Here is a 15,978-nt window from a genome sequence, read left to right as displayed (position 1 = left end):
AGGCTTTGTCCAAGCCAGCACACTGGGGAGCGTATCAGTCAGTGTGCAGTGCAAAATCTCATTCTCCCTAAGCTCCGCATGTATTTAAGGAGTTTATATGTGGAGGAGTTGATCCATAATTTAAAAAAACTCCCAGGACTACATATATACTTTCCTCAGCTACAGCAGCAACTTGGCATTCATGGAGCCTTTATTCCTGTCTCATCAAATGATAATAATTGCCAGAGCTGCAAAGCTATTTTTCCATATTTGATCAATGAGTCTGTCACCGGAAGTATGAAAAAATTTCATTAGATTCACGGAAGTGCTGTATGAGGAGAGAGGGTTTGGGAGGTAAAGGTGATTTACCTGCAGAACACACACTCTGTGAACACCCTGTAGAGCACACACTCTGCAGAACACACTCTCTGCACACACCCTGCAGAACACACACTCTACACACACCCTGCAGAACACACTCTCTGCACACACCCTGCAGAACACACACTCTACACACACCCTGCAGAACACACTCTCTGCACACACCCTGCAGAACACACACTCTGCACACACTCTACACACACCCTGCAGAACACACACTCTGCACACACTCTACACACACTCTGCAGAACACACTCTCTGCACACACCCTGCAAAACACACTCTCTACACACACCCTGCAGAACACACACTCTGCACACACTCTACACACACTCTGCAGAACATACTCTCTGCACACACCCTGCAGAACACACTCTCTACACACACCCTGCAGAACACACACTCTGCACACACTCTACACACACCCTGAAGAACACACTCTCTGCACACACCCTGCAGAACACACACTCTGCACACACCCTGCAGAACACACACTCTGCACACACTCTACACACACCCTGCAGAACACCACTCTACACACACCCTGCAGAACACACTTTCTGCACACACTCTACACACACCCTGGAGAACACACTCTCTGCACACACCCTGCAAAACACACACTCTGCACACACCCTGCAGAACACACACTCTGCACAGACTCTAAACACACCCTGCAGAACACACACTCTACACACACCCTGCAGAACACACACTCTGCACACACCCTGCAGAACATACACTCTGTACACACCCTGCACACACCCTGCAGAACACACACTCTGTACACACCCTGCACACACCCTGCAGAACACACACTCTGTACACACCCTGCAGAACACACACTCTGCACACACCCTGCAGAATACACACTCTGCACACACCCTGCAGAACACACACTCTGTACACACCCTGCAGAACACACACTCTGTACACACCCTGCAGAACACACACTCTGCACACACACTGCAGAACACACCCTGCAGAACACACACTCTGCACACATCCTGCAGAACACACACTCTGCACACACCCTGCAGAACATACACTCTGCACACAGCCTGCAGAACACACACTCTGTACACACCCTGCAGAACACACTCTGTGCACACTCTGCAGAACACACTCTGTGCACACTCTGCAGAACACAATCTGTGCATACTCTGCAGAATACACACTTTACAAGGAGTACCCGGAGGAAACCCACCCGAACACGGGGAGAACATGCAAACTCCACACAGGAAGGCTGCAAGCCAAGATTTTAACCCATAACCTTCCTGTGCACCTTATCCACATGTGAATTGTTCGATTACAAATCAGAAATTGCAGAGTACAGAGCCAAATCAATAAAAAAGATCTTTGTCCCAAATATTATGAGGCTCACTGGGCCTTGGTTGTATCATCTAAGACTGTTAATCTAAACAGACTGTCAATCGAAAACTGTGTTTGAGGTTATATTAGATCTGCAGCAGCTCGCACCAAGCTAGTAATCATCATTTTTCTTGCTTGAAATTCACTCAGGTAATTGCTGCCAAACAACACTGATTTACACAGTCCTATTCACAGATTTTTATGATCTTTTTTCACAGCTCTCTCTAGTGCTAAAACGCAGCTGCTCAGCGACAGGAAAAAGGTTGTATGGTTAAATTTATTAATCACAGCATCGGCATGGATTTTGGAGTGAATTTATGCTCAATATGGTAATGTTTAAGCTTCCAGGTCGCGCATGTCTTGTACATTTTCTTGGTCCATTTCTGACCTCTTGTGGACAAATTGTGTCAAAACACCTCAGGCGCATAGACTTCTCATTCTGCCCAGCAACACTGATCACCCACTACAAACCACATTGAATAAGACAAAATCTTGAATGGAAAAGAAATATGATGCCTAACCCTAACTGTCTGATCACCCAATGAAAGCACCTTTAACCTTGAGGAAAAGATGGCTGCTCTTCTTTTCCCTTTGCATGCACTTGATTTTATTCTTCCCGAGAGGGCAATTTTGAGACTCACTTAAAACGTTTCCCGTAAGTTTGGCAGTTTGGCTGCTGCTGCAGTGGGGTCGCTAAACCCTTTAGAAGCAGAGGCGAGTGGTGCCCCCCTGAAAAACAGGTCATATTTAAATGCTACTGCAGCCCGTAACACTCAGAACTGCTTCAGCCTGTAACACTCAGAGCTGCTTCAGCCTGTAACACTCAGAGCTGTTTATCGTTTACACACAAACCACTCCGCATGCGATGCTCAGCTCAGTCCAGTACGAGCCGCGTGGCTCACACTGTTAGCACATCAGCAAGGTCAAACGTGTCACCGAAGCCAGACACCCATTTTACCCCCCAGTCACATGGTCATGTTGAAGTCTTATGTGGAAATGGCGGTGAAATGAAAAGGAGATGCATTTCATCCTTTTCCCACTAACGCCCCAATACCAGGCAACACACCCTAACCCTAACCCACTAATGCCCCAATACCAGGCAACACACCCTAACCCTAATCCACTAACGCCCCAATACCAGGCAACACACCCTAACCCTAACCCACTAATGCCCCAATACCAGGCAACACACCCTAACCCTAACGTTTGTTACACTACAAGATCATGTACAGGCTCTAGTGTTACTGGCAGATTTTAAGCTGTTGAAGTATTTCTTATGAGCAATTCATGGCAGCCATTGAGGAAGAAAAGACTTCCAGTGGGAGTGGATTTCAATGGGCTCTTCAGGCCCCAGCACACTTCATACACACTAAAGACAGTTTACTTTCAGGCATTTTTATTTCAAATTGAAAATAAGTTAAATATAATCTTTTACAGTACAAATATAAATAATGTGATAATGCAGCATTTATCTGTCTGAATTGGACATGGTAACCAGAGACATTACACAAACAGTACAGATCACACACAGAAGAAAACATGAAATCACAATAGAAAAAAATGTCTATTTACATGTAGAAGGCCTCAATTGTACATTGAACCTCAAAAAAATAAAAATAAAAATAAAATAAAAAATAAAAAAACAGTTCAAAGATTTTGCTCAGGACAACCATAAAAATACACAGAATCAATTAACATACAGAACTTAAAAAAAAAAAATAAAAAAAAAAGTTCAACCCTTACCTGAAAACTACTGATTGAATACATATCCTACTCAATTCAAACACCATCTACACCATAATGTGATAATGACACATTCCAAACCGAGCTGGTTATTCAGGATGCATTGAAGCAGAGCTGACTCTCACCTGAGACTGTTTTAGCGCCAACTACAATGGAGCCGTTTGGAAGAGTTTTCTGAAACAAAAATGAGGCAAGAAGGAAACTGAACTCATTTCACCAGGTAAGTGAGCTCATTTCACCAGGTAAGTGAACTCATTTCACCAGGTAAGTGCTCACAGTGGTGAAAGAGTCGGCTTCATGCTAGGAGGCCAATCAGACCCGCAGTTTTTTTTTTTGTTTTAAGAGGTAAAAGTCTGGTGTAAGTTGCCATAGCAACCAACCAGCTGCCCTCTGCCAGCCTGACAGGGCAGCGAACACGGGCAGCAGCAGCATCGGGCAAAGCCCATCCCCAAATTCTGAGGAGTAGAGGTTCGGTTTACTTCAAGCACAAGGGTCCCCAGCCCTGGTCCTAGAGAGCCACAGTGTGTGTGTTGGGGTCCCCAGCCCTGGTCCTACAGAGCCAGTGTGTGTTGGGGTCACCAGCCCTGGTCCTACAGAGCCAGTGTGTGTTGGGGTCACCAGCCCTGGTCCTAGAGAGCCAGTGTGTGTTGGGGTCACCAGCCCTGGTCCTACAGAGCCAGTGTGTGTTGGGGTCCCCAGCCCTGGTCCTACAGAGCCAGAGTGTGTTTTGGGGTCCCCTCCCTGGTCCTACAGAGTCACAGAGTGTTTTGGGGTCCCCTCCCTGGTCCTACAGAGTCACAGGCTGTTTTGGGGTCCCCTCCCTGGCCCTACAGAGTCACAGGCTGTTTTGGGGTCCCCTCCCTGGTCCTACAGAGTCACAGAGAGTTTTGGGGTCCCCTCCCTGGGCCTACAGAGTCACAGAGTGTTTTGGGGTCCCCTCCCTGGTCCTACAGAGCCACAGGCTGTTTTAGGAAGCTATAGGAAGGCTTTGGGCCTTCTGTGCTGAAGCTAGCTTTGTGCAACAAGTGCAGTCTCTTTATGTGAAACACGGACAGTAACGCTCTAGGTCTCCATGGACAGATTGCCGTTTTCTAACCGGAGCTCACAGACACCTCACACACACCAGGAGACCAAGCGGCAGCCAGCACCAACACACATCAACATGCCGGCTTATTTTCCCATATGTACTTTATCTTCAAAAATTCTTTTCTGTTGGAAATGAACCAGTAAGTTGCACTTTACTCCTTAATAATTTAAAGCAGCACAGAGAGAGGCACAGCTCTCTAGTGGGTCTTTAACAACTGAACTGAGCCCCCCAACGTGTCCACACCTGGAGAGGGGCGGGGCCATGTGGCAATAGGCAGGTCCCAGCGTGGGGGGGGGTGGAGTAGAGCCGCTGGATCAATGAATTAAAAACGCTGCTGAAACTCCAGCATTGTGCAGATGAGCCACAACAGCAACGCATGCACTGCAGTCCCAACCAATCACACGGGACCCACATTTCAGAAAACAAACAAGAACAAACAGAAAGCAGCACAGAGCACCACACTGGTCCCCGTAGAGCCCCGCCCCTCCACGTGGCCCGGTCCCCATGGCGACGCGGCGGTCAGTCACCGTGCCCGTTTGCAGGTGACGAAGATGAGGACGCGGCGGATGGCGATGAGGCGCTCTTTGAGGGAGGTCATGGCCAGGATGGTGAGCTGGGCACGGTTCTCCAGCGGCAAAACGGCCAGGAGCCACCAGCACCAGGCCGGCCCACCAGGACTGCCCTGTGAGAGAGAGAGAGACCAGCACCGTAAGAGAGACCAGCACTGCAAGAGAGAGACCAGAACTGTGAGAGAGACCAGCACGTGAGAGACCAGCACTGCAAGAGAAAGATATCAGCACCTTGAGAAAGACCAGCACTGTGAAAGAGACCAGCAGAGCAAGAGACCAGCACCATGAGAGAGACCAGCAGAGCAAGAGAGAGACCAGCACTGCAAGAGTGATACCAGCACTGTGCGAGAGACCCGCAGCATAAGAGACCAGCACTGCAAGAGAGAGAGACCAGCACTGTGAGAGAGAGACCATCACCGTGAGAGAGACCTGCAGAGAGAGAGACCAGCACCGTGAGAGACCAGCAGAGAGAGACCAGCACTGTGAGAGAGACCATCACCGTGAGAGAGACCTGCAGAGAGAGAGACCAGCACTGTGAGAGACCTGCAGAGAGAGAGACCAGCACTGCAAGAGAGACACGCAGAGAGAGAGACCAGCAGCATGAGAAAGAGACCCGCAGCATGAAAGAGAGAGAGAGAGACCTGCAGTCCATGCAAGCAGTGCCCCATCTGGGAATCAATCTTGCAAACCCCAGTCCCAGAAACATCACTCCAGTCCAGGCATGGTCTACACATATAGGGTGTGGCCTCACATATAGGGTGTAGCCTCACATTAAGGGTGTGGCCTCACATTAAGGGTGTGGCCTCACATTAAGGGTGTGGCCTCACATTAAGGGTGTGGCCTCACATTAAGGGTGCGGCCTCACATAAAGGGCGGGGCCTACCTGCGGGCTGGAGTCTTTAGTGGGCAGGTTGCCGAAGTGGCTGAGGATCTGGCTCTTCAGGTTGTCCTTCAGACAGGAGAACCAGGCGGAGGCCTGCTCATACACAGAGTCATGCAGCCTCAGCAGCTCCACAAGCTCCGCCCCCTCCACCTGCAAACACACACGCACAGACAGGCACAGACATACAGGGACACAGACACGCATGTGCAGGCACACACACACACACACACACGTGCACACACACGCGCATACACACACACACGCGCACACAGATCAGTCAGCATGGAAGACTATGGAATTTACGGGCGTGCTTTAGTAAGCTCCCGGTCGCTGGTGTAAACGCACACACCTTCCGGTCCTCCAGGTACTCGATTTTGGCGGTGTTGTACCCGTCTCTCTGTCCGTGGCTCAGCACTTTGAATCGGGACACGCCGATGGTGTCCACCACCGAGCGACCGTCCGGGAAGAACTTCACATCGCGAACCTCCAGCATGCAGCCGTAGTCTGCAAACCTGCAGACCCAAACACAATAAACACACAGCCTCCATCAGCGTTACAGGAGCCCAGCACACACTTACACACACACCAGACACACGCACATGCACACACCACAAACACACGCACACACATGCACACACGCACAGACACACACACATGCACACACAACACAGACACATGCACACCACAAACACACGCACACACCACAGACACAGGCACAAACGCACACACACCACAGACACACGCACGTACACACACCACAAACACACGCACACACATGTACACATGCACAGACACACGCACACACTAAAGACACACGCACACACCAAAAACACGCACACACATGCACACACTAGACACGCACATACCACAGACACACGCACATGAACACACCACAAACACATGCACACATGCACAGACACACGCACATGCACACACACCACAGACACATGCACACCACAAACACACGCACACACCACAGGCACAAACGCACACACACACACACGCACGCACACACCACAGACACACGCACGTACACACACCACAAATACACGCACACACATGTACACATGCACAGACACACGCACACACTACAGACACACGCACATGCACACACCAAAAACACGCACACACATGCACAGACACACGCACACACTACAGACACATGCACATACCACAGACACACGCACATGCACACACCACAAACACACGCACACACATGCACACACACGCACATACTACAGACACACGCACATGCACACACACACCACAGACACAAACACACACACATGCACACACCACAGACACATGCACGTACACACACCACAAACACACACACACATGTGCACACACACACAGACACATGCACACACCACAGACACACGCACGTACACACACCACAGACATGCACAGATACGCGCACACACGCACATGCACACACAGACCTCTCAACAGCTCAGCCACTCCTGCCTACACCCCCTCCCCCTCTCTCCACTCCTCCACCCCTCTCTTTTTCTCTCACCCTTTCTGCTCGTCAGCGATGCACATGCCAAACTGTTTGGTTCCGGTTTCCATGGAGCGCCGAATCATCAGTCGGTAGCGAGGCTCAAACACATGCAGAGGGCAAGGGATTGTGGGAAATGCCATGGTGCAAACAAAGATGGGTACTTCCTGGGTCAAGCTGAGGGAGAGGGAGACATAGAGAGATTAAATGCTTTGATTCGGTACTACAGCACCAAGTCAACTCAATGGGTGTTCAAACACTAGCAAGCTTACAAATGTTGAGTTACTGCTGTTAAAGTTTACATATTTTGAGCATTCAGAAGCACATAATCAGGTGACATAATAAATGTAACAAAAACCCAGCCGAGTCTCAGCACAAAGAAGGAAATGCTTACACAAAGGAAGTGAGGCGGGAGAAAGGAAGTGAGGCAAGACAGGAAGTGAGGTGGGAGAGAGGAAGTAAAGCGGGAGAAAGAAAGTGAGGCGGGAGAAAGAAAGTGAGACGGGAGGAAGGAAGTGAGGCAGGAAAGGAAGTGAGGCGAGAGGAAGGAAGTGAGGCAGGAGAAAGGAAGTGAGGCGAGAGAGAGGAAGTAAGGCGGGAGAAAGAAAGTGAGATGGGAGGAAGGAAGTGAGGCAGGAAAGGAAGTGAGGCGAGAGGAAGGAAGTGAGGCGGGTGAAAGGAAGTGAGGCGGGAAAGGAAGTGAGAGGAGAAAGGACAGCATGGCTTACTTGGACAGCTCTTTCAGCTCCTCCTCCTGGATCTTCTTCCTCTCAGCGAGCTCGTCAGAGAGGTAGCGCACCAGCACCTCCTCCATTAGCAGCGTCTTATGATACCCCCTGGTGGCCAAATACTGCAGGTGCAGACGCAGACCCACAATGTCAGCGCTCAAAAACAGCTGCAGCGACGTGCACATCAACATGACACATCAATCGGCACATATCAATCAATAATCAATTACTGCTGGTTACGATGCTGAACTTGAAAAGTTGAGTCGCGTACATTAGCGGCTGAGTTACGCACAAACAGGTCAAGCAAACAGGAAACAAAAGCAAAGGGCACGTAATGAAACCACGCCTCATCAAGGCTCTCATCACCGACTCAGAAACAGGGTCTTTAAACAGAAACTACAAACGCTTTCCCTGATGGGAAAGTCAATATGCAACATTTTTCATACAACAAAACGGGAAAATAAGTCAGTTTACTTGGTACAATATAGTCAGGAAAATGGCAGGCATTGTTAGGCTGAATGGCCTGTCCTCATAATTATGTTATGTTATATGTTTCAGAGCTGGTCACACCCCCCAAGCAGGCTCAGCCAATCAGGAAGCGAGAAGGGTGTAAAATTTCTTTAAGAAGACGGAGGATAGTCAGCATCCACATAAAGTAGAGTGCAAGCGGCCAGTCCCAAAGGAATATCGGCACTTACGCTGCTTTTATACATTTCCTCAAGGAAGCAAAAGTAATTGGACAAATTAATATAATCTGAAATAAAGTCATCATATTTAGTACTTGGTTGCAAATCCTTTGCATTTGCGAACTGCTTGAAGTCTGCGACCCCTAGACATCACCAGACACCGGATATCTTCTCTGGAGATGCTCTGCCAGGCCTGGACTGCAGTCATGTCCATACAGTTTCGCCAGAATCATTAAACTGTGGACCACTCAGAAGATCTAATGCCTCCAACCTCTTTACTTGCAAAAACAACAACTCAATTTCACTGTTCTGGCCAAACTGAGAACCGACTAAGCTGTTATATCGCTGAAATACCTCTATTTAAAGACTGCAGCAAGCTGTGAGCTGATATCTTAACTGGCCAATCAGATCATAAATCAGAGATCACATTTTTTTTAACCTAAGAGCAGAAATTGTTCCCAAAGCAGCAATTTTGTTCAGGGAGCTCTGCTTCTGAGCTGTCCACAATCTTTAAAAATGTATAATTAAATAAATAAATAAATAAATAAATAAATAAATAAATAAATAAATAAAAAGCCTTTCCCTCCTGATCGGCTGTGTATGACTGCCTCGCCTTGTTTCCTGCTAACGGTAGCCTGAGGCTAATGCAAGAAAAGCCACGTGGAGCTGAGTGTGGTTCTGCTGCCCCCTAGTGGAAAACATGCAGAAATGATGGGCCAGAGGAGCAAGAGAATACGGGAAGAGGTTAAATGGGGGAGAGCGGAAAGGAGTTGGGGTTGGGGTTGGGGATGGGGATGGGGATGGGGATGGGAATGGGGTAGTGGTTGGGGTTGTGGTTGGAGTTGAGGATGGGGTTAGGGTTGGGGATGGGGTTGGGGTTGGGGTTGGGGGTTGAGGATCGAGTTACGGTTGGGGCTGAGGTTGGGGTTGAGGATCAGGATGGGGTCAGGATGGGGTTGGGGATGGGGATGGGGCTGACGTAGGGGTTGGGGTTGTGGTTGGAGTTGAGGATGGGGTTAGGGTTGGGGATGGGGTTGGGGTTGGGGGTTGAGGATCGAGTTACGGTTGGGGCTGAGGTTGGGGTTGAGGATCAGGATGGGGTCAGGATGGGGTTGGGGATGGGGATGAGGCTGACGTAGGGGTTGGGGTAGGGGACAGGGTTGGGTTTGAGTTTGAGGACAGGGTTAGGGTTAGGGGTTGGGAATGGGGGTTATGGATGGGGTCAGGTTGGGGTTGAGAATGGGGCTGAGGAAGGGGTTGAGGACAGGTTTGGGGTCAGGTTGGTGTTGGGGTTGGGGATGAGGTTGAGGACAGGGTTGGGGTTGGGGTCAGGTTGGTGTTGGGGTTGGGGATGGGGTTGAGGAAGGGGTTGAGGATAGGGTTGGGGTTGGGGATGGGGTTGAGGAAGGGGTTTTTGGGCAGGGTTAGGAATGGGGGTTGAGGATAGGGTTAAGGTTGGGGTTGGGGTATGTACCTCACACAGGTTCTCCTTGCACAGTGGGCAGGTGGGGTTGTGGTCCAGGCAGCGCTCCAGACACTTCAGGCAGAAGGTGTGTCCACAGGGCGTGGCCACGGGCTCGTAGAACAACCTGCGGGGGTGGAGGGGTTATATCACATGGTGTGTGCACAAAGGAGAGACAGTGGGGAGACGGGGGTGTGGTTATGAAATGGGCGTGGTTAGAGGGGCGTGGCTGACTTTACCTCATGCACAGGGAGCACTCCATATCCGCACTGTCCAGCAGCTCAGGGGGCACCTGCCTCCCCCCACAGGGAGGGGAACAGGTCCCATCTGAGAACACATCAAACAGCCATTACCACACACGCGCAATCACAAACACACACACCCGCACACACATGCGTACAGACACGCACATACTAACACGCACATGCTCACACACACACACACACACACACTCACTCACTCACCTGGCTTTAGCAGCTTGGTGGGGGGGCTGAGAGCTGTGACATCACTGGGGCATTTTCTCTTCAGGCTGGGGTGGGCGGGGAAGCTGGAGAGGACGGCGGTCAAGGTTTTGGGGTCCTCCAGAGAGGGGGGATCAAGCGTGCCATGCGCCAGGGGGGTCAGCTCGCCAGCATTCGCCCGGAATTCACACGCCAGCGTCTTAGCCAGACTCCACGCCGGGTCCTGGAGAAACACAGCAGAAATGGAATGGGGAACCTGACCACAATTTTACACAAGTGCACGCACACACAGTCACACACACATGCACACACACACGCACACATACACACACACACGTGCGCACACACACGCGCACACATACACACACGCACGTGCGCACACACACACATGCACACATACACGCACACACCTCTGCTCCCCCTAACTGCAGTCGTGTGAACATGCATCAGTTGGGGGGGGGTCTTACCTTGGAGCAGCCGGCCAGCGCACCCTCGCTGTGCGGGGGGGGCAGGGCGGACCCCGGGAGGGCTGAGGGCTTGAAGCAGGAGGAGATGGCACCACCCTGGTGGGGGCGCAGGGGGGTGGGCAGGCCTTCGCGCTCAAACACCGAGGAGAACACCTCGCTCAAAATCTGTTGGGGGGGGGAAATCAGACATGGACTCTACAATAAGGCACAAGCACCAATAAGCACTCTCAGAAGAGAGAGTGAGTGGTGATTAAAACACAGACATTTAATTTAAATGAATCACATCAGGGGGGCGGTACCTTCTGGGCCTCCCGCCTGACCACAGCCCAGCCTGGCTTCAGCGCCACACACAGGAAGTACTCCTGCAGAGCTTCCTCCTTCCGCCCCAACTTACTCAGTGCTGTGGCCTTCAGGTAGTGTGCCTAAACACGCGCACATGCGCACCCACGCACACACCCACGCACACGCACACACACACACAAGCACATACACACACACACACACACATACACGCGCACACAGACACGCACATGCACACGCACACGCACACACACACACACGCACAGAGCAACAGAGAGAGAGAGAGTCTTTAGTGCACTCGGGGTTGGCAGCAATAGAGTCTCTAGTGCACTCAGGTAGGTGGTAAGAGAGTCTCTAGTGCACTCAGGTTGGTGGTAAGAGAGTCTCTAGTGCACTCAGGTTGGTGGTAAGAGAGTCTCTAGTGCACTCAGGTTGGCGGTAAGAGAGTCTCTAGTGCACTCAGGTAGGTGTAAGAGAGTCTAGTGCACTCAGGTTGGTGGTAAGAGAGTCTCTAGTGCACTCAGGTAGGTGGTAAGAGAGTCTAGTGCACTCAGGTTGGCGGTAAGAGAGTCTCTAGTGCACTCAGGTTGGCGGTAAGAGAGTCTAGTGCACTCAGGTTGGCGGTAAGAGAGTCTCTAGTGCACTCAGGTAGGCGGTAAGAGAGTCTCTAGTGCACTCAGGTTGGCAGTAAGAGAGTCTCTAGTGCACTCAGGTTGGCGGTAAGAGAGTCTCTAGTGCACTCAGGTTGGCGGTAAGAGAGTCTAGTGCACTCAGGTAGGTGGTAAGAGAGTCTCTAGTGCACTCAGGTTGGCGGTAAGAGAGTCTCTAGTGCACTCAGGTAGGTGGTAAGAGTCTCTAGTGCACTCAGGTAGGTGGTAAGAGAGTCTCTAGTGCACTCAGGTAGGTGGTAAGAGAGTCTCTAGTGCACTCAGGTTGGCGGTAAGAGAGTCTCTAGTGCACTCAGGTTGGTGGTAAGAGAGTCTCTAGTGCCCTCAGGTAGGTGGTAAGAGAGTCTCTAGTGCACTCAGGTTGGCGGTAAGAGAGTCTCTAGTGCACTTAGGTAGGTGGTAAGAGAGTCTCTAGTGCCCTCAGGTAGGTGGTAAGAGAGTCTCTAGTGCACTCAGGTTGGCGGTAAGAGAGTCTCTAGTGCACTCAGGTTGGCGGTAAGAGAGTCTCTAGTGCACTCAGGTTGGCGGTAAGAGAGTCTCTAGTGCACTTAGGTAGGTGGTAAGAGAGTCTCTAGTGCCCTCAGGTAGGTGGTAAGAGAGTCTCTAGTGCACTCAGGTTGGCGGTAAGAGAGTCTCTAGTGCACTCAGGTTGGCGGTAAGAGAGTCTCTAGTGCACTCAGGTTGGCGGTAACAGTTCATGGTTATATTTAGCGGGCGGCAGCCCGGGGCAGGTTTGTTTACCTCGGGACACAGCGGCTTCAGCTGGCACATGCTGTCCGCCTCCTGGGCTGCTTGGCTGAAGCTCTCCATGTCCACGTGCAGCCTGGCTCTCTGACCAATCAGCTGATAGTCTGACGGAGCTGTGGGAGGGGCCAAAAGAAAAAAAACTTCACCTTAAGAATGAGTGAAGTGACATTCACCTTTAGAACCCATGTACTTCCCGCATACCTGCCCGCCCGCCTGCCCGCACACACACACACACACACACATCTTCAGCGCGCACCTACACACACACACCTTCCACATGCAAACACTTCACAAACGCACACACCTTACATACGCACACACACCTCACATACGTACACACCTTACATACGCACACACCTTAAGCACACACCTCCCACACACACACCTTCCACGTGTACACATCTAACATGCACAGACATCACATACATACACATCTTACATACGCACGCACACCTCACATACGTACACACCTTACATATGCACACACACCTTATATACACACACACCTTACATATGCACACGCACACACCTTACATACCTTAAATACGCACACACGCATACACCTTACATACCTTAAATACACACACACCTCACACACGCACACACCTTACATACCTTAAATATGCACACACCTTACATACACACACACACCTCACACACGCACACACCTTAAGCACACACCTCACACCTGCCACGTACACACACCTAACATACACACACACCTCACATGCATGCACGCACCCACCTTACATATGCACACACAAACCAGGTATTTTTATTCATTTGAGCCCCTAACATGGTTAACAGCTACAGATCTTCAACCTCCAGCCCCACTTTAATACAGGGGGTCTCAAACAACGCTGAGCTCCAGTCAATTCATTGAGAATAATCACGTCTAGTAGTTTATAAGAGCAAAGGTGAATAAGTAAGGCAGTGTCAAAATCATATAAGGGAGAGATACAGAATACAAACAATAGAGAATAGAACTTTAATAACACATCAAAGAAGAACATTCCGTTCTCAAATAAGTGTGAGCGGATTACATGCGGGGATAAATCAGATCTGAGGGAACAGCTCAATCAGGCCTAATTACTGCAGCGGACAGGAGCGGAGCAGAAAGAGCAGTGGGTGAGCGGTGTGAACACGCTGTCCTACATAAAAGCACGTCAGGGAACAGAACGCCATGTTCCACAGGAGAGCCCGTAGCGACCAGACCAATGAGTCTGGCACAGACCGGCGGAGGAAACGCCAAAGAAAGTGAGCCATCTCTGATCAACAAAACATCTCTGCCATCTCTGATCAACAAAACATCTCTGCCATCTCTGATCAACAAAACATCTGTTTCAGGCACCACACACACACAAGCTTGCTGGATGGGTCCATCTCTGTTTCAGGTACCACACACACACGCTTTATGGATGGGTCCATCTCTGTTTCAGGCACCAGACACACACAGCCTTGCTGGATGGGTCCATCTCTGTTTCAGGCACCACACACACACAAGCAAACTTTACCACATTCAGATGTCCGTGCTGGTTAAGCGTCAGAGGGAAGCGGTGAGCAAACAAAACAGCAGCAGCTGCTCAGTGTGAGCCATCAGTGTCCTGCTGACTTCCCCAAACTTCACACCACCAGAACCCCTCTGGGTATATCCCAGGCCAAGACCAAGGGGGGAAAAGAGTGAGAAAGATGAGGAGAAAAAGATGAAAGGAGGAGAGAAAGACAGGTGGAGGGGGAAGGAGAAAATGGTAGAGAAGAGGGGAGTGAGGAACAGTGACAGAAAAGTGGAGAGGGGGTGGAGAAAGAAAACCCTAATTACCAATACTCCTCCCTTCCCTCTGTCCCGCATAAGCAAGCATGTCAGTCCACTGCTTCATTTAGAAAATGAGGTCAGGCCAACAAGGCCTGAGGGACTCAACCTACCTCCGTACCCCACTCAATTCAGGAGGACTCCACCTCCCAGACCCACTACCAGGGGGCCTCCACGTCCCATACCCACTACCAGGGGGACTCCACCTCCCAGACCCACTACCAGGAGGACACCTCCTCCCAGACCCACTCAATCCAGGAGGACTCCACCTCCCAGACCCACTACCAGGAGGACACCTCCTCCCAGACCCACTCAATCCAGGAGGACTCCACCTCCCAGACCCACTACCAGGAGGACTCCACCTCCCAGTCCCACTACCAGGGGGACTCCACCTCCCAGACCCACTACCAGGAGGACTCCACCTCCCAGACCCACTACCAGGGGGACTCCACCTCCCAGACGCACTACCAGGGGGACTCCACCTCCCAGACCCACTACCAGGAGGACTCCACCTCCCAGTCCCACTACCAGGGGGACTCCACCTCCCAGACCCACTACCAGGAGGACTCCACCTCCCAGACCCACTACCAGGAGGACTCCACCTCCCAGTCCCACTACCAGGAGGACTCCACCTCCCAGACCCACTACCAGGGGGACTCCACCTCCCAGACGCACTACCAGGGGGACTCAATCAGCCTCAGAGCAGATTCCTCAGCCTGTCCTGCCCTCGTTACACAGATCATTAGTGGGGGGGGGGGGGTCCTCAATCCCCAACCTTCCAAAACACATAAAGATGGAAGCTGGGTAGTATATACGGACTGACCTACATTTGTATTCTCCCGTGTTGACAATTGGTCACAAGACAATCATGCAGACGATCATGAAATACAACATCTCTTGAGTTTGATGAGAGGGAGAGAGCCTCAACAGCACAATGAACAACCCAGCACTTAAAGAATCTTCTGAAAGGTTGCCCTGGTTATCGTTACAAAGCAACCCAACCATAATGATAATATCCAGGCCTTACTCAGCGGAGAAGAAACGGCCATTTTAAACACAGGGGCAGTTATGCGTTAGTCCCTCTGTCCAGTGTGCTAGCGAGGCAGAGCAGGATCATCAGGCCTAACGGGCTTTC

The 15,978-nt window shown here is 50.8% G+C and overlaps 1 protein-coding gene across 3 annotated transcripts in view; it reads right to left on the bottom strand.

The window, feature by feature from the left end:
• Positions 1-3,110: 3,110 nt before the first annotated feature.
• Positions 3,111-15,978, bottom strand: part of lonrf2 (LON peptidase N-terminal domain and ring finger 2) — a 26,274-nt gene continuing 13,406 nt past the window's right edge. For 2 of the 3 annotated variants that reach the window (XM_035408620.1, XM_035408619.1), the window contains exons 3-13: positions 13,028-13,146; positions 11,618-11,740; positions 11,319-11,483; positions 10,855-11,074; positions 10,630-10,717; positions 10,403-10,517; positions 8,243-8,364; positions 7,533-7,691; positions 6,363-6,525; positions 6,014-6,163; positions 5,085-5,243 (exon numbers count right to left, since the gene is read on the bottom strand). In XM_035408620.1, coding sequence (XP_035264511.1) covers positions 5,085-5,243; positions 6,014-6,163; positions 6,363-6,525; positions 7,533-7,691; positions 8,243-8,364; positions 10,403-10,517; positions 10,630-10,717; positions 10,855-11,074; positions 11,319-11,483; positions 11,618-11,740; positions 13,028-13,146 — 1,583 coding nt within the window. Of the gene's footprint in view, positions 5,244-6,013; positions 6,164-6,362; positions 6,526-7,532; positions 7,692-8,242; positions 8,365-10,402; positions 10,518-10,629; positions 10,718-10,854; positions 11,075-11,318; positions 11,484-11,617; positions 11,741-13,027; positions 13,147-15,978 lie in introns of all 3 variants that reach the window. The other variant, XM_035408621.1, reaches the window with a different exon arrangement.

Source organism: Anguilla anguilla, chromosome 3, assembly GCF_013347855.1.
Source record: "Anguilla anguilla isolate fAngAng1 chromosome 3, fAngAng1.pri, whole genome shotgun sequence".
Taxonomy (NCBI): Eukaryota; Metazoa; Chordata; class Actinopteri; order Anguilliformes; family Anguillidae; genus Anguilla; species Anguilla anguilla.
This window is presented reverse-complemented; position numbering and strand designations above follow the sequence as displayed.